Genomic DNA, 17,162 nt, shown 5'->3' on the forward strand with positions numbered 1-17,162 from the left:
AACTAAAGTCATGAATCTAAGCAAATAACTAGCACTCGATCGGTATTGTCCGATTGTTTTGATGAAAAAAATGAAAAAATACCCCAATAATAACACATCGTTGTCTCTTTAGCTCCAGTAAACGTATACCATTCTAGGATATGTTCTTGTCACATGGTGCTTAACTGTACCTATTCAATGTTCATTCAGGGGTGAGCTGGACTACAATGGTGGAATGGTGCCCAACCTTGCTTGATTTGGGCTTTAGGATAAGTGGAGGAGGGGTTTGTGGGAAGAAATCGGGACGTACATGCACAAGTGGTTTCCTTAGTCCACCGTAGAAGCTAGATTGCCCTGGAACATCGTTCCTAAGCTTTGCTCGCCCAGTCACTTCACAACCATCTGAGGATTCGAGCATTTCTGTGGCACAAGCAGACAGAAAATTGTCGAGTCTAGATAGCTCATTTTCTTTCAATTGATCAGGTTACATTGGATGGCTATGGGGTTCATCTCACGTTTGGTGACGTTCTTCGGACTCGTCCTCCTCGCCCATGCGTGAGTACCGCGATTTGCCTTACGAATTAAACCATCCTGTTCTTTTTGCAACAGAATTGCTTACCAAAATTATCGGGAAAACAGGGGTTACTCCGCACATGAGCATACGGTCTTGTACAGCAATGCCCGCCTCTCAGCGTCTACTGCTCTCCCCCAGGATATCGTCATCGAAGCTCTAGTATCCCTCGTTCTCGTTTCAGTGGGCCTAGTATTGGGCGCGCCCAGATTGAAGCCGATTAGCTGGAGCCAGTGGGCTGGGGAGATCGAGAAGGAGGGTGGTGGCAGAAACCCCTACCGGAGGCTGGAGGAGAGGTATAACTTCTGGGACGTGCGGGTACGTGCTATATACCTTTTCCGATGGAGTCTGGTCTCTGAGGATACGCTTCTGACTGTACTAGGCCAAACGGAAAGAATTTGCGGATTGGATCAAGGGCGAGAATCCTCTAAAGGAGTGATGCATGCTTTGCTATAGGAAGCTGTCTGGGATATTACCTTTATGTACAGTTATATCAGTCAAAATTAATGAAGAAGTGGTTGCTCCTGGGTCTGCGTTGCTATTCCTATTGCGTTGCTTTGGGTTTGATAGTTTGGAGGCCTGTTACCAGCTGAGTGTGTGTGTGGAGTACACATATAGTGTGATGCAGTTACAGGGTGTCTGGTGTCATGAACTCGGAAGATGCTGTCGTTTGCTGTTGATTTTTTTGAATCGATGCCCTGGCCCTACTAAGGAGCCATTCCGTCATACCTTCCAGTATTATGAGGACAACATGAATAGCCGACTGATGATTTCAATGTACTGCCTGAGTCCACCTCAGGTATTGGCAGTGTCTCTGACCTGTTCAAGCCCCAAAAAACAAGTATTGCATCTTTGGTTCTCCATGACTCCTTTAACGCTTTCACCAGCTAAACCCACAGCTCTTAAAAGACAACCATAGAACATACGTTAGCCCAACAATGCCATGAGTATCTCCCAAACACCACCCTCCTAATTACATCCCAACGCTAAACACTGTCAAGAATGGATACTTCCATCCCAGACAAAAACCTTACATCGAATCCCCTACATGAACACCCCATCCGCACACAATAGATCAGAACGCCCCTCAAAAACCACTAGATACCAACTCCCCCCTCCAAAGGGCGGCACAAACCGCAAGCAAATGGAGCATGTCTCAAATCCCCCAACCCACGTTACCACCAGCACAAGAATAGAAGGCTAACCGAGCTCCTCCGAAGCTCCATAAACATGTCAATTTGCCATGTGATCTAGCTCCATAGCACACAAGCTGGTCACCGTCAACAACGTGGGCCTAGTGGGAGACTTTTGATATTCTACGTTCTACGAAGACGCTATATCTTCCGACCAGCAGGGTCGGTTTCACTCTGGGACGTGGACCGTTGTCCCCCTCCCCCGTTTCTTGGATGATAGATTGAAGGCAATTGACTTTGCTGTTGTGGGCTTGTGGGTGAAGCTGCGATGTTTATGATATCGGGGGGGTCTTTAAGGGCCTTTGGGGCTTGTTTGGATGATGAGGGATCATCTGTGGGTGTGTGGATGTGTGCTATGTCGAGGAAATTTCTTGGGATCTATTTGAATAAAGCTAAGTGAGCTGTTGCAAATATGGTGGCTCGGTGTGGCTGCGTTTTTCCTCTACGTTGCGATCTGCGGTGGTTTCTCGCCCAGGCTCTGAACTGTGAGGACCTGAGCGTTTTCAGTTGATGCCGAGATGGAATTAGTGCTGACGCTGATGGGTAGTTCTTCACAAAAGCAAGAATAGGGAATACTCCAGTAGATAACAAACCAAGCCAATGGGGATGGAAGGAGGAAGTGCAGCATCGTAGGATGAGATGGGATTAACCCCGAAGTTCTATAAATCTACAACGGGAGGATGGATGCAAGACTATGCCTATCACTGTCGATACTCTATTTCCACCCTACCGGGTCCTACTAGGATGTATTGAGATCGTTGAGATATCAACGTTGCAATGACAGACGCCGGGTCTGAGAAACAAACACGAACCCAACCCCATGATGTGGAACCCATTCCAAGCCGCACGAGCTGAGTAACAAAGATAGAAAGACATTGACAAAGTCGCATGAGTGGTAGATTATGGGGTACGTGTGACAGTGTGTTCCCACATACCTCTTCTCACACCCATAGAAGGAAAGCACCAGTCCCCATAATAATATTATCACATAAATTGCCAGACTCCACTTATGCGGCAGATTAATGGGGACAACATGGACGGAGGACAAACCCTAACATTTTGCCATCATCCTGTTCCAGAATCGAAGAAAGAGGGGGGGGGGGAAGTTCCATTATTTTAAAGGGCAAGAAAAAGAGAAGATGGAACCTTGGTTTTCATCATTTAGGCTTGTTTGGGATATCTGTGGATATAATGACCCTTTTTCTCTTCATTAACCGAGATTTATTGTGACATACTGTTATCCTTGCATTTGCCGTTGGCGCAATGGAGAGTCTGGCCATTTACTTGGCACCCTCTTTTTTTGCTTTTTTGGGGTTTTTTTTTTTTTTTTTTTTTTTTTTTTTTTTTCTTTTTTTTTTTTTTTTTTTTTTTTTTTTTTTTTTTTTTTTTATTTTTTACCTTTTCCCACACAAGGGGGCTTTTTGGTTCTGACTTGTGAGTAGTCCAAAGGTTGTTCGTATTACAACGCCCTGCGTGTACTGGTTGGTACCTTACGGGAGGTAAAAGAACTTTGGTTCTGGCCCTTGTTGCAATCCATGTCTTGGATGGAATGTGTCGATCGGCACTGTCAATGGTTGCTGCATACGTGGACAGGTAGACTAATTTTAATTGTTCTGTACGAGGTACTGGATGTAGAGATAATTCTCTCTCCTCTTGGGTAAGATTTGGTCATTAAAGTCAAGGTACCTTGTACATATTTCGGCAACGAACAAAGCGATGGCAAATGTTGCCAGTGGGAGTGAAACTCTGCCAACCTGATCCATTAAATGAACATGTGTCGACGGTCATACAGGCAAAAGGTGTTAGGACAGTAAGGTTTGAATCGGTGGCGGTACTGGGCAAGATCGAGGCTTGAGCCTCGAACGTACTGGAACCTGTATACGTACGTATGGTACTAGGTATCCCCATCGCGCCATCCAATCCCCCATTCCCGACGAGAGACAAGTAGTGGTGGCTTGATTCAGGTTGAAGGACGTAGACACGGGAGGCTGAGACCAGGCCCCGGGTGACTAAACCGATTTAGGGATAAAGTAGATTATCCATTCGGTTGTCCCGTTTCTTGGTCCATGCGGATCAGACATAGGACATATGCATCGGCCGGTCGTCTTTGGGAGAAGTCTTGTTTGTCACTAGTAAGGGAAGAAGTCGTCCAACAATCTCTCCCCTATGGATATCCTCCTCGTAATTTGGTTTCCTCCGTTTTTCCCAAGGGCTAAAATAGAAGAATTGACTCATTACGTGTGCTGTTGATGACGAGTGAAGGATCTTACTATTAGTTCTTGGGAGGGGATCTATTGGTACCTACGTGGATAGGTATTCTAAACGGATTTGAATACCTAGTATGTACTCCATACACTGTACTTCGGGTTACATCTTGTTCGTTTCTGATAGTCAGAAAGTCAATAAAGAGAATGGACGAGAAGTAAAACGCGAAAAAAGAAAATAAGAAATTCTGAGACAGGGAAACAAACAAACAAAAAAAAAAAAAAAAAAAAAAAAAAAAAAAAAAAAAAAAAAAAAAAAAAAAAAAAAAAAAAAAAAAAAAGGAAATTAAAGAAAATTAAAAACAAAAGGAACTAGAGCTTCGCCTGATTCTACCTTCTTTGATGGGACAGTACAGTTAGAATTGTATAGAAACTGAGATTTAATTGGTCACGGGCCGGCAAGACAGTGGATCCCCCAGCTGATGTGTTGCGGTGGTCACCAAAAATAGTATGGAGCATACGCAACCTCCAAACCTTTCGAGATGTGTATGCGGAGGAATTTTCTTTAATAACAGGGATTCTTGATGGATTCTCATTACCCGATGGATATATTTCTAGTGACAGGGCTTAGATCAAGGACGTCCCTCAGTGTCTGGACTCTGGCCTCACAAAATTTCCAACTAGGAGGCTGGTCGGGAATGATGCTTTGAATTGTGATTTTCTCTGGGCTCAGCACCCGTACCTTTTCGACTAAGCCCTTCTTTAGAACAAGTGGATCCCGAGATGCAGATACGATTGCCACTAAAGATGCAGACAGGGCTGACGGGGAGGGCGACTTGACACCTAATAGATCCTTAGTTTGGAGTCAAGTATTCACATGGGGTGACTGTATTATAGTTGTTATTATTTATTTTTTCTTTTCTTTTCCCATTTTTTTTTTTTTTTTTTTTTTTTTCAAAAAGCAATCCATTTGATTGACTTACCTATTATTAGTCTTCATGGATAATCCATTTTTTCCCCTTCCTTATTAATTTTGGATTATTATTATTATTATTATTAGTAGTATTTATATTATTTATTACCCCGTCCTTCTTGTCTATTTAAAGACACCCCCTGCGCCCTGTCACTCTTTGTTTGACCCTTTCTTTCCCGGAGTAATATAAAGGAACCATACACTCGTTTCCTATTCCTTCCAACAATTACACTCGCTTGCCTTCCTCTGCGTGTCATCGTCTGATCATCTCCGCCCTCAGTTCACTGCTAACTAATTGATCAACGGATCTACTCCAAACATCAAAATGCGTGCTACTTTCATCCTCGCTGCCTTCGCTGCTGTGGCTGCTGCCCAGTCTTCTTCTGCGATTGTAAGACCATACTTCGTTTCATCAATGCTTTCTACCATTCCATAGTGCTAACTTGGATCTCACTCTAGCCTGAGACTGCCTCTGATGTCGAGACCACTGGCGCAGCTGAGACGGGCACTGCCACTCCCACTGGTGGCGCTGAGACCGGCTCTACTGTCATTCCCACCGTCACCTCTCAGCCTGTGATCCCCTCTGGAACGGCCACCGAAGCCCCCACTACTCCCACCGCTAGCGGTGCTGAGTCCTCCGGTGCTGTGACCGGATCCAGCTCTGCTGGTTCCTCTACCCTCGTTACCAAGTCTAGCAGCGCTGCGAAGAGCTCCTCTGCCACTGCGACTGAGACCTCCACCAAGACCAAGTCGACCGACGAGTCCACCAGCACCAAGAGCTCTTCCAAGTCTAGCTCCGCTGCCTCCAGCACCTCCGAGGGCGCTGCCGTCCCCATGGCCACTGCTGGCCCTCTCGGTCTCATTGCCGGTGCTGCCATCGCTGCTCTCCTGTAAATGGACTGCTCGTGACCCATTAGACGTTTGGTCGATTGACAATATCGCTTCCGTTCTCAAGCATCAGTGTGCTTCCACAAGCGGACTTGTGCTTCATGGACCTCCCCCTTCCGACCGTCCCAGCTACCGGGGATGGTGGAACGATAAGAGATGAGGCATACGGATACCGAGGTTCATCTCTATATTCCATATGTATCATTGCCGGGAAGGGCTTTTTTTTTCCAATTTCCTTTCTTTTCTCGTCTGACTTTCAAGTCGCCGCTGTTACACAAGACACGCTTAATATTCGACGCGCACATATCAAACTTGTCTTTCTTGAAAGTTTAATCATAATACCATAATGATGCTACGCTACAGGTAAATAGGAACTCCATGTCCTGAGGAAACCCGTGATGATGATTTGTTTTGTTGTACTACGCTTGATATCACCTGTAGATCTTTTATGTAGTGTTAAACTTTGTTGACAAGTCTGCTCAAACGCAGACGCAATATCAGATCAGTTATTCTCAATTGAACAACAATCGGCCGGTTTCCTAAAAGAAGATCGAATAACGCGGTCCAGCATATGCATATCAGCTCTTCAAACTGAAAATGTTACCCCGTAACTCAAAGAGCGAAGCCAGGAGAAACAACAAGGCTAGGAAGGAGAGGTGGGCCCGTCAGGTAGACCAGATTTACATGAAGCGTACTATGTTATTAAGCAGCATACTTTATGGGAATTGTTATTTGGACCTCACGTTAAGCCTATATAGAGAAGTCAAGCGAGCCATACAATTAAAAAACACACTAGTCAAGCCCTTTCAAATTCAGCTTATATGATATACTATAAATCAATAACTAACTATGGATTAGTATATTACAAAAAAATACTTAAACTAAAATATTGTTTTTTTTAAACACTTCTACTGTCAACAGTATACTGGTTTATAGCTCAGAATCTCTCTATTCATTACCTAGATTAGGTAGGTAGCAAGGTTGCTATATAATATTGAAAAGATAATAGATATAGACACTGATATTGCCCTTAGAGAGAGGGCCCGGGGAGGTAAGAAGGGGAGTTCTATATTCCTATTCAAGAATAGTCCCGCTTAACTAGCAGTATTACCAATACATAGTATCATGCTTTCCTATGTAGGCTTAATGTGAGGTCCTAATAACAATTCCCTACTTTATTCTAGAACGACGATCTCTCCAAAGGGGATAGGCAAATCACTAAAGCGACACACAAAGTGACTCGCCATGTCTCTATATAAGCCATTGAAGTCTCGACTTTTCACACTATACATAACATCTCAACAACACTGTACTGTGCTTAGGGGTAAGCTACAGTGTACGGAGTACATACCTTTTGTTATGACAAGTGTTTGCATGTATACCTGCTATATCTATCTAGACTATCAGAAATGCCAAGGACGCCCTAATTCAAGCAAAGCAGGCGTTCGTGTGTTAAACATGATGTATACCCAAATTGAGAGATCATAAAGCAGGTATGTACATATGTACATACACGGACATACATACATATATACATACATACATACATACATATCTATATATCATAGCCGTCAACTTGAACTATCACTTAATCTCAATGAGCATTGCATCGGATAAATTCCGACGCAGGTCCCATTCCGGAGCGGTTTAGGTTGAAACTTGAGGCTTCCAATCCCCTATCAAAAACCATCCAGACAACCTTTAATGACAAAAGTGAAACCCAAGAATGTGTCAAACCACTAGTCAATCCCTTGTAGATTCACAACCAAAATCTAACCAAGACTGCCAGAGTAGATAATATAGCAGGTCTACATGTACCATCCTCCGTACCAAATCAGGAAACCAACTGAGCCAATAACACTTCCTAAAACGCGCAAACGACGCGTCAGTCACATGATTATCGCGTTTGTTTGTGGAGCATGGAACAAACCGTATCGGGTCTAGTGCCGTCAGCTTCACATCATCAAAACAAAAGAGGGCTGTTGGGGGCAACCAAAGTTTGGGTCCATAGCCGCAATTCGTTAAAACAGGTTCAGCATTCTTGTCTTTTCTTTGGGGGAAGCTGTGGTTAATCCGGTTGCCATTTCCTATAGACAAGGGTATCCCTTCACTGGTCTATATTTGATTAGGGGGAAGTATAGTTGGTTACAAACATCTGTTCTCAAGTGAACACTTCTACAACAGAATTCAAGTCTGTGAACTTAGTGACAAAACAAAAAACAAAGAAATGGTGATTTACTAGTGCCAGTCCCTAACAGTTGATCTGCAGAACACTAACTGTGCATAAAACGCCCAGGTTTCGGGTTTAAAACGTCTCGCTGCGGACCACGCCGCATTGCATGATGACCTGCCCCCGAATTATCTCTTCCCATCGGAGGACTCGTCGAGCGATGACCTCACTCAACTTACGACCTTGCTGGCTGGTCCGCAGGGAACACCATATTCACAAGGCCTATGGTGCGTACACTTGAAGATGCCAGATGACTATCCTAAAAGTCCACCGAAGGCGACCTTCAAAACCCGCATATGGCATCCCAATGTGGAGGAGTTGACGGGTGCGGTGTGCGTCGATACACTGAAGCGGGACTGGAAGGCGACTCTGACGTTGAAGGATGTTTTAGTTGTGAGTGTGCACGATCTCTATGAGAGGTATAATTGGACAGAGAGGCTAATAAATTGCGGCGCGCGTACAGACAATTTCATGCCTGCTTATTTACCCGAACCCGGATTCTGCGTTGAATTCTGCGGCCGGGGCACTACTTCAGGAGAATTACGAGGCTTTTGCGCGACAGGCTAAACTAATGACGTCCATTCATGCGCCGGTGCCGACGGACTTGAAAAGTGCAGCAGCTGAGGCAAAGACCAAGGGAGAAGATGTCGGGACAACGATCCCGGAGCAAGAAGAGCCTCGCTTGTTGCGTTCAAGGAAGGGAACTAGGGTTCAATCCGTGACTATGAAGAAGAAGAATACTCGGAAGAACGGAGAGCGGGCATCATCACGCTCACAGCGTCAATCCAATAGTCCGGAGACAGAAAACCTTGCCGAGGAGCAACAATTAGAGATTCACCATGAAGCCGATTCAATACTCTCAGACGACGAGTCTGAGAGCCTCTCCAACGCCAGCAAAGAGAACGACCCAGCGCTATCGCCGTCCCCGGTCAAATTTGCTCCACCGAGCCCCAGGAAAAACGCCCTCGGAAAACGTCCGCTATCCGTCCTAACGCTGCCTCTAGATACAGACCCCTTTGCAATGGATCCAGACGACAGTGACCTGGAGGGCATGACGGCGTCTGAGAAGAACATCGCAGCAAACAATTACGGTGACAGCTCAGAACGCGATCCTTCTCCACAGAGAAAGTCGCCAAAGTTGTCCGTCCGTAGTAAAGGGGTCAACTCATCCGGGCGCATACGGGAAGAAGTCAAGATATTCGAAGACGCTCCAGAACCGCTTGACTTGGACCGCTGTCATAGCGGGGACGGCAAAGAGAACCATGGCTCCCTGGCCGGCCCGAAAGGGCTTGGTCTTGCTTCCAAGAAAGCCCTTCCCACTTGCCCTCCGACTTCACTCGCCCCGCCCTCCATGTCTGCCCCGTCCAGCTCAAAAGCCTCTAAGGCAGTCTCTGGTACGCGAAAAGTGTCGGGTTCCAATCTGAAGAAGGCGAAACCACGTATAGGCATTCGCAGGTTATAATTGGACTCATGACGGAACGTCGTAATCTGTTTTTCTTGATACATGTTTGTTTGATTTCTTGATGCATTAAGGCAAAGGATTGGACCTGGCGTTTGGGTTAAATGGGTCAGCGGTGTTGGCCACATCTGTCTTTCTAGAACTCGGGGAGGGATTTTGCATACTCATTGAAGAACTTGTTCCGGAATCCTTTAATTGTTCATTCAAGATACATAATAACTATGGCCGTGTGAAATCACAGCACGGGCGTCACTTTTGAATATCTAATAGACCGTCGTGGACATGCAAGATGGCAAGCGCAACTGTTTCGAGGAGTTCTATTGACTATGGACGTTACTACGACTACTTTCTTTGCCCTCAACTTATAGGTGAGGAGCGGAGAGACTCTTACGCGAAGCCGCTTGTTTCGAAATAAATCATGCAAACATCTAAAACGAATAGTCAAATTTTTCCTTGAGCCTCCTTACGATCGAGTTTTCGATCCATACTAAGAATAATGAAGACCCCTTTCTCATACCATCAGGCCCCCCGGGTCCCTATTGTCGGGAACCTTTGGCTCTTGAAATGGTTCCTCGCGCGAGGAATAGTATACTTCCCCCATGCGTAATGCTGTGACTGATATAAACGACACACAACAACCGGTGCAGTGGAACATTCCTGCAAGTTTGGAAGGCTCATAGCCATTATAATGGAGATAACAAACTAACACGCTAGACTGATTAAAGCAATATTACCAGAAGAAGGAAGAAACCACAACGGTCCACCGTTTGACATCTGGCGGTAGCAAATACGATGGTACTGTATGACAGCCAATGTATATCAATATACGACCGTTGTGATAGGTCTGCCAACCAGGCCAAAATCGGCTTTCGTAAGCATGTAGACACATGTTCGACGGCGCGGTGTTGAGACTTGGGCTTCTACAGAGCGTAGGGGTTCACAGAGCGGATAGTAAGACAACTAAGACAAGGATTAGTAGATGCGTAAACCAGAGACAAACTAGGAAGCACATACGGAGGGCTCTTGGACAAATCGGTCTTCAGGATGATGGGGACCCTGGTCATCTCGGTGACATCTTGGATATACTCGCCGTCCTCTTCCCTGAGCTTGAAGAGCTGTAGGTACTTCTCCTTGTTGGTCAATTTCGCCTCGGGAGCATCGCCGCCGATCGTTGCAATCTTCGGATCTGAACGGGTTCTGTGGGGCGACTGCTGAAGATGACCATTGCGAGTTGGGGAGGGCGGCATGCTCTGAGTCGAGCGATCAGCAGATGAGTTTAATGACACGCCTGCAGCCATCTCAGTGACCTCGGAGACGTCATCATCGTCATCGTCGAACAGGGCATCCACGTCGTTGGTGGAGATCGTTCCAGTCTCAGTCTGCTTTCGCATAGCCTCCTCCCTCTCACGGGCGCGCTCTCTGGCAGCTTCTGCCTCACGCGCAGCTGCCGCAGCCTGAGCAGCACGGGAGTTCCCGGGTTTGGGACGTTCATCCTCAGGAATGTATGCCGAGGACGGGACACCCTTCTCCCAATAGAGCTCCAAGACACGGGAGTCTTTGCGGAACTCGGCCTTCTTCAGGGGCAATTGGTCACAGTGGACACGCTTCTCAAATCCAAATTCCGGAATGAGGACATCAAAAGCAGACTCATAGACGCAAAGGACAATACCCTCGCTAATAAGGTCACCGCCAATCTCCTGTCTCTTCTTGTCCATGTTGCGGCACGCTTCGATGTGAACACTTTGCTCCTGAGCATTGTGGGCAGAGTCCTTCTTGTTGTTGCAAACGTCCGCAGCCTTGTTCAGGGTTTCGACATCATCAGAGAACTCAATGGCACCGTTAGATAGAATGGCTTCCAATTGGCGATGAACGATGATATCGGCATAACGGCGAGATGGATTGGTGAAATGGGTGTAGACTGGAAGGTTGAGAGTGTAATGATGACGCTGCTCGTCCTGAACGCTGCTGGCGACATAGTATTTGGCACGCTGCATAGCCTTAACCAAGAGTGTTTCCATACCCTAAGCGACGTTAGTAGGGCTGTGTTATAAGAATAAAAAGACATTTCCCGAAGAGGTATCTACTCCTCATCGGTGTACGAGGGAAGCGAACCCACCTTACGCAAATCATCGTCCTGGACCTTGCAAAGACTGCTCTGCAATGTACCACTGCTTGTCGGGTCCAAGTCAAACCCAAGCCTGTTCATCCGATCAATGAACAAGTGGAGGCGGCGCACATTGGGCGATGGCTGACGACGGAGGAACGCCTTTTCAGGTAAAGCGGCTACTAATTTACGCGCAACGAAAAAGTCTGCTTTGTGACTCAATTCCTCCACAATGTCCCGCACAGGGGAGGAGTTGAAGATATTGTATTCAACGGGGACGTTCTCATCATCCATCTGATGGAGCAGTCGCAGAGGAGGGATATGCGCGACTCGGTTGCCGAATCTCGCTTCGCGGAACTTGGAGGCAACGGCCTACAATACTGTTAGTCAGGAAAAGGAACCGCCTGCCGGACGGGTGAGCATTAAATACTTACATATAGTGCTCGAAGAGTGTCAGCCTTTATTTCAGGCACAGAAAGATCCGAAGCTCCCTGGACCACGGCGTCAACCTCCTCGTAGCTCAATCTGCCGGCACTCTTGATAATGCCCTTGCCGATCCAAATATCGTCGTCAATAGCGCCCGTCTCCGGATTAGCCTTTAGCACGACGCTAACTGTGAGGCGGTCCTCTCCAGGAAGCAAAGAGCAAAGCTCGGTGGAGATGCGCCGCGGCAGCAGGTTGACTAGTCGATCGACAAGATAGACAGCGGTGCCTCGTTTCTTTGCCTCACGATCAACAAGAGAATTGCCTTTTACGAAGTGAGCAATGTCAGTGACATGAATTCCAATTTCCACGTTGCCATCTCCAAGAGGCTTGAAATGGTAGGCATTTTCAAGCTCTTTGGTTCCACTGGGAACGACGCTGAAGGTCGTTTCCTGACGGAAATCCCGACGAGAGGCAAGGAGAGCTTCGCCCTGACTGGAAACGGACCAGTCCTCCCAGCCAATGCTCTTGAGGACAGCATCAGAGAACTCATCAGACCCAAAATTGTTGTCACGGAGGAGCGCCTCGGTTTCTACCTTGAGGTCGCCCATTTCACCCAACTGCTCAACAAGGGTTCCGAAAGGATGCAAAGACGTGATAGGCCACCGCTTGATGCAAGCAACAAAGATGCGGTTGGCGTAGTCCTGGTGCTTCTCGACGAAATCGCGGGGTGCCTGTTCCGTAGGGATGGCAATCAGAGGAACACGCTTGTCCGTGGGCTTAAACCAGACAATCTTCGGCTTGTCCTGCTGACGCTCATGTTGCGAACGGCCGTGAGGGCCATCTCTGGCCAGCCGTTCGGCCTCTTGCTTCTCCTTCGTCGCCTGGCTACTGGGACGGAGGAGTCCTAGAGTGCCCGAAAACATCTGTCCGGCGATGCGTTCAATCACAGCAACAACATGGCCCGCGAACAGCGGCTTCTGTTCATCGCTGATCTCGTCTTCCTCGACCAAAAGTAGACTCTGGCCCTCCACTTCGACATCATCATTCTTCTTTTGCGTTGGGCGTTGACGGAGACTGCCACGGCGGCGAATACTGCCATCAGGGCCGACCTCCTGGCGATCTCCATTTGCGCCAGAATCAGCACGGGAGAGTTTATCAGTTCCAGCGTTGCTACCAGCCCGGGCGTCTGTAATGTCTTTGCGCTTTTTCTTCTCTTCTTTCTCTCTTTTTTGAGACCAGACTTCATCCACATCCAGGAGTTCCACGGCTACGTAGTCACCCTCAAGAGCACGGTTTCTATCTTTGCTACCACAGATGAAGATATCGGCATCCAAATCAGGACTTGTGACATACGCATCGGAACGATTTTTCTTGTTGACCCGCAGAATACCGGCCACGAGCTGGCCATTGCTCAACAAAGCGGGCAGGTTAGCCTGTGGCAGGTATGGGGTGAACAATGTCTTCCGCTGTTGTTGTTGCTGCTGTTGTTGTTGCTGAGCAGACAACTGAGGAGGGGCGTGCTGGCTAGCCTGAAGACCAAGTCCTTGGCCGTTAAGCTGGCCATTTTGCTGAAGAGCCTGGAGCTGTGCAAGCTGCAACGGGTTCAGCTGCTGGCCGCCGCCAAACATCTGCGGCGGGGCCATGACAACCTGTCCCTGAGGTAACTGAATGAGCTGTGGCTGTCCAGGATACTGGAACGAACCAATAGAGCCGATGGACTGATTCATCGATGCACGTGCACGGTGGCCGGGCTGGAAGCCACTGCCCTGTTGTCCGAAACTCTTCTGTTGATCCTGAGCCTGATTCTGGTTGTTTGGTTGGCGCCAGTTGCCATCGAAATTCCTAGATGAAGTACGAGCATGGCCGCTACCACGGCGTGGGTTCTCTGAATCGTTTGACGGTGGAAATTGGAATCCACCAGCACCGCGGCCAGAAAGCGAGCCTCGATTGCTGCCCACAGCCATAGATTGGCTCCGACCATGACCGCCAGCTCGAATGTTGCCAGCCCGGTGAAGTCCCAGGCCTTGAGGGCCCGGTGTCGTAGAAGCGGGGGACTTATCGTCCGAACCTGCGGCATTATCGGATGACTCAGCTCCAGCACCGGGGGCAGGGAATTGGAACCCAGACGCCGTTCTCTTCTGCTGAGCGAGTTCTGCGGCCTTCTTAGCTTCAGGCAGTGCAAGTGAGTGACGTCGCTGGTGGCCACCACCCGGAGGCCCCCCTCGACCACGACCGTGACCACCATTGTCGTTCTTTGGCTGGTTGCCTTGCGGCTGGTTGTAGTCAGAATACCCTGAAGCGCCGGAGGACGGTGCTGGAGGGGGTCCCATGCCCAAGCCAGGGAGAGCTGATTGGTTGCGGCGATGCGAGTGTTGACCGGGGCTGTTCATCGGGACACCGAGCTGCTGCTGCTGGGCAATTTGGGGGAATTGGAAGGCATTAATCTGAGGGGAGACTCCGCCCATGGACGCACCCCCTTGGAGTGAAGGAGAGAACGCTGAAACCTGGCCCAACTGTTGAGGCTGTAAGAGTCCCATATTAACATACTGTTGGTGAGTAGCAGCGATTTGTTGTTGTTGCTGTTGAAGTAGCTCAATCTGTTGCTGAATCGCTAATTGTTCCACTATTACCACGGTCGTTAGCGAGCCGGCCTGGAGTCACGAAGCGGGTGAAAGCTTCGGTTTTGTTCAAACGTACTCATGAGGGGAGTTAGCTCCGATGGACTCCTCCGATGAGCTATATGAAGCTTGCGGCCAGCGGGGCCGGGAACTCCGGACTGACCCTGTTGATCCATCTTCCCAGATAAATAGAGAACGGATTATATGTATGGAGATGGATTCCCTGCGTCGAAGACAAGAGAGTGTTCAAGGATGACTCGTAACGCGGCTGTCTACCACGCAAGCCGACCGGGGGAAAAGCTTTGGAATGGAGACAAAGGTTTACTGAGTAGTATACTAGACAGAAAAAAGATAGGTCAGTAGGTGCGGGGCGATCAAAGGAGCAGCACGAGGGGGGCCGAGGGCGAACGAGAGAAGATCATAGCATGTTTAATGAAAGGAGAGCGGAAGAGGGAGTAGAGGGGCTGGTGGAAGCTGCGATGGTGCCATGGCAGTTGCCTGGGCCCAAGATAGGATCTCTGTAAGAAGCAACAGAACGAGAGGAAAGAGGCAATGCCAGAATGTCGGTGAATAGGAGGTCGTCCATGAGCACGATGAGTTCCTTCAGAATTCTTACCTGTTAAATGATCGTCCAACTTAGGAATGTCGCTGTATGACGTCTTTTTCTGTGTCGCCTCCTTTCCCCTTTTCACACGAAGCGGGAATTGCTTTTTTATACAAGTAAAACAGTGAACCCGCAAAAAAAAAAAAAAGGGTAAAAGTAAAAAAGGGATTCAATGCCGAAAGAATCCACAAGAAGAAACAAAATATATTCAATCAAAAAACGATGTTGGGGCTGGCGATTGCCGGAGGAATAGCCTCTGAATCAAGAGACCGAAGGAAAGGATGAAGCTTGACGAATGGGGGGGTTTGGGGGAAGGAAGCAGAGAGGGGAACCGAATAAGCGGATGGGAAAGCTGACGGTTGACCCCCAATTGCCATACAGGCCACACCACGGTCTGAAAACCCCCAAAAAAAAACTTCAACGAAACAACCTCGAGAATTTCCTGAATTTTTTTTTTTTTAATTCTCTCCTTGTGCAATTTCTGACTTTATCGTTTGTTTTGTCTTTTTGGATTAGACACGTTTTCTTCACTGATGTGAAATGTATGGAAGAGATCGGGGTCTCTCCTAAATAGTCCAGAGATGATGAAAAGGGGGGGGCAGCTCAGTCTGAAGATCAAAGGCTGTTGAGTTGGCGTCTTTCAGTTATGAGGACGATACGTTCATCCCCTAATCGAAAGATTGATACGGTCAAGTAACCTTTTCTCGTAGTGGACCAAAATATACGAGGCAGAAGTACGAAGTATCTGACCACGGAGAGGGAATGACACAGACAAATGATCTGATAGAATCGAAAGGTGAACAATAATTGACAGTCCTGAAGGAATGATCGGAGAAGTTGCTATCAGAGGAAAGAGGGAGGGGTGAAATCAAAGAAGAGAAGGAGGGAGATGAAGGGAAGAAGAGAGTAGAGGAGAAAGAAGATGCAGATTCACGAGAGAATGAAAGAAAGAAAGATGGAGCTTAGTGTATGAGTTTCCTTCTTAGTAGTGGTGGTGGTGTTGGTAATGGTATAATGGGAATCAATCAGATCAAGTGAACAATACCACCCATACAGTAGGTACACCCTATAGAAGTACCCCAAATGGTGATGTGGGGGAAAATACGACAAGACCAAAAAAACAGCAAAAACCGTTGAAGAGGGTAATCAAAACAAGTTGTTCATTCATCGTTACATCTCAGCTATATAGACAAATAGATTGCGGAGAATAGATTTATAGTTTCATCTCGGAAAGAAGGATACTGTCTGTTTTCTCTTTTCTGTCTGGTCTATTTGTTAACGAGATTCCCCATCACAATCGTTGGTTACAATGGATGATAAGGGTAAGAGGCAAAAAAAGAGAGAACTAAGTCGTAGACTTGAGCTACTTGCTTTAGCTTGTCATTAGGTATTAAGACAAAGTTACCAGAACTGCAATACCTAAGGTCTGTCCAATGGTTCAGAAGTGGTTGTATCTTGGTTTCGCTCCTGTCGCTGGATCTGTTCTTTTCATTTTTTTTTCCCTATTTCCGTCTGCAGAGTCCCTTTATAACAAATTGAACCTGGAGCAAAATTGGTAATTTATGTACCCGAGGAAACATAGCACATGGGGAATGAGAGAACATTTAAGCATAACTATTCTCATCCTTCTAAAATTTAAATTCTCCCCTTACAACGAGCAGCTTAGGTGCATCTTCCTCCAAGTCAAGTCAGGAGACCGTTGTATTACTACCTATTCATAGCATATCACTAACTAGGGTAGGGTACCTTGGGTGATCTCCGGCCTTTGCTCACTAACCTCAGAACAGCCTAGCAAAGCCTGTATCGGGGTATTACCTTAGTACCGGCCTACCAGAACGTTCATGCGGGTATAGTTTGTATCCATCGGTACTGATAATCCTTGCCTACGCTGCGACCGGCCCAATGATTGCCTC

The 17,162-nt window shown here is 47.4% G+C and overlaps 5 protein-coding genes across 5 annotated transcripts; 3 read left to right on the forward strand and 2 right to left on the reverse strand.

Annotated features, from left to right (window-relative positions):
• Positions 1–478: 478 nt before the first annotated feature.
• BDV38DRAFT_285756 (membrane magnesium transporter family protein) lies at positions 479–989 on the forward strand (the record flags this gene model as incomplete). Its single annotated transcript, XM_032060547.1, has 3 exons — positions 479–534; positions 619–868; positions 933–989. 3 exons carry the CDS (start codon positions 479–481, stop codon positions 987–989), a joined length of 363 nt encoding a protein of 120 aa, XP_031910530.1.
• A 2,147-nt stretch (positions 990–3,136) lies between these two features.
• Positions 3,137–3,559, reverse strand: BDV38DRAFT_254934 (uncharacterized protein). The gene has a single exon (XM_032055369.1). It carries the CDS (start codon positions 3,504–3,506, stop codon positions 3,348–3,350), a length of 159 nt encoding a protein of 52 aa, XP_031910531.1. The 5' UTR covers positions 3,507–3,559; the 3' UTR covers positions 3,137–3,347.
• Positions 3,560–5,245: 1,686 nt separating this feature from the next.
• On the forward strand, positions 5,246–5,814 carry BDV38DRAFT_285757 (putative GPI anchored protein; the record flags this gene model as incomplete). Its single annotated transcript, XM_032060548.1, has 2 exons — positions 5,246–5,311; positions 5,380–5,814. The coding sequence occupies 2 exons, from the start codon at positions 5,246–5,248 to the stop codon at positions 5,812–5,814; spliced, it is 501 nt and encodes a 166-aa protein (XP_031910532.1).
• A 1,797-nt stretch (positions 5,815–7,611) lies between these two features.
• BDV38DRAFT_254942 (putative ubiquitin conjugating enzyme E2) lies at positions 7,612–9,786 on the forward strand. Its single transcript, XM_032055370.1, has 3 exons — positions 7,612–8,038; positions 8,105–8,431; positions 8,502–9,786. Exons 1-3 carry the CDS (start codon positions 8,036–8,038, stop codon positions 9,498–9,500), a joined length of 1,329 nt encoding a protein of 442 aa, XP_031910533.1. The 5' UTR covers positions 7,612–8,035; the 3' UTR covers positions 9,501–9,786.
• ssdA (mRNA-binding translational repressor SSD1) lies at positions 9,781–15,392 on the reverse strand. Its single transcript, XM_032055371.1, has 6 exons — positions 15,262–15,392; positions 14,725–14,981; positions 12,036–14,650; positions 11,614–11,973; positions 10,512–11,518; positions 9,781–10,457 (listed from the first exon to the last, which is right to left on the reverse strand). Exons 2-6 carry the CDS (start codon positions 14,819–14,821, stop codon positions 10,418–10,420), a joined length of 4,119 nt encoding a protein of 1,372 aa, XP_031910534.1. The 5' UTR covers positions 14,822–14,981; positions 15,262–15,392; the 3' UTR covers positions 9,781–10,417.
• Between the last annotated feature and the right edge of the window lie 1,770 nt (positions 15,393–17,162).

This window comes from Aspergillus pseudotamarii, assembly GCF_009193445.1.
Source record: "Aspergillus pseudotamarii strain CBS 117625 unplaced genomic scaffold BDV38scaffold_53, whole genome shotgun sequence".
NCBI classification, from domain to species: domain Eukaryota; kingdom Fungi; phylum Ascomycota; class Eurotiomycetes; order Eurotiales; family Aspergillaceae; genus Aspergillus; species Aspergillus pseudotamarii.

Excerpts from the sequence above, each read along its gene's own strand:
- BDV38DRAFT_254934 (XM_032055369.1), bottom strand. The coding sequence starts at position 3,506 with ATGGATCAGGTTGGCAGAGTTTCACTCCCACTGGCAACATTTGCCATC.
- BDV38DRAFT_254942 (XM_032055370.1), top strand. Across the intron at positions 8,432-8,501 it reads CGTTGAAGGATGTTTTAGTT|ACAATTTCATGCCTGCTTAT; the intron begins GTGAGTGTGCAC and ends GCGCGCGTACAG.
- ssdA (XM_032055371.1), bottom strand. The coding sequence starts at position 14,821 with ATGGATCAACAGGGTCAGTCCGGAGTTCCCGGCCCCGCTGGCCGCAAG. Across the intron at positions 14,651-14,724 it reads GGAGCTAACTCCCCTCATGA|TGGAACAATTAGCGATTCAG; the intron begins GTACGTTTGAAC and ends CCGTGGTAATAG. Across the intron at positions 10,458-10,511 it reads GATTTGTCCAAGAGCCCTCC|TTGTCTTACTATCCGCTCTG; the intron begins GTATGTGCTTCC and ends TCCTTGTCTTAG.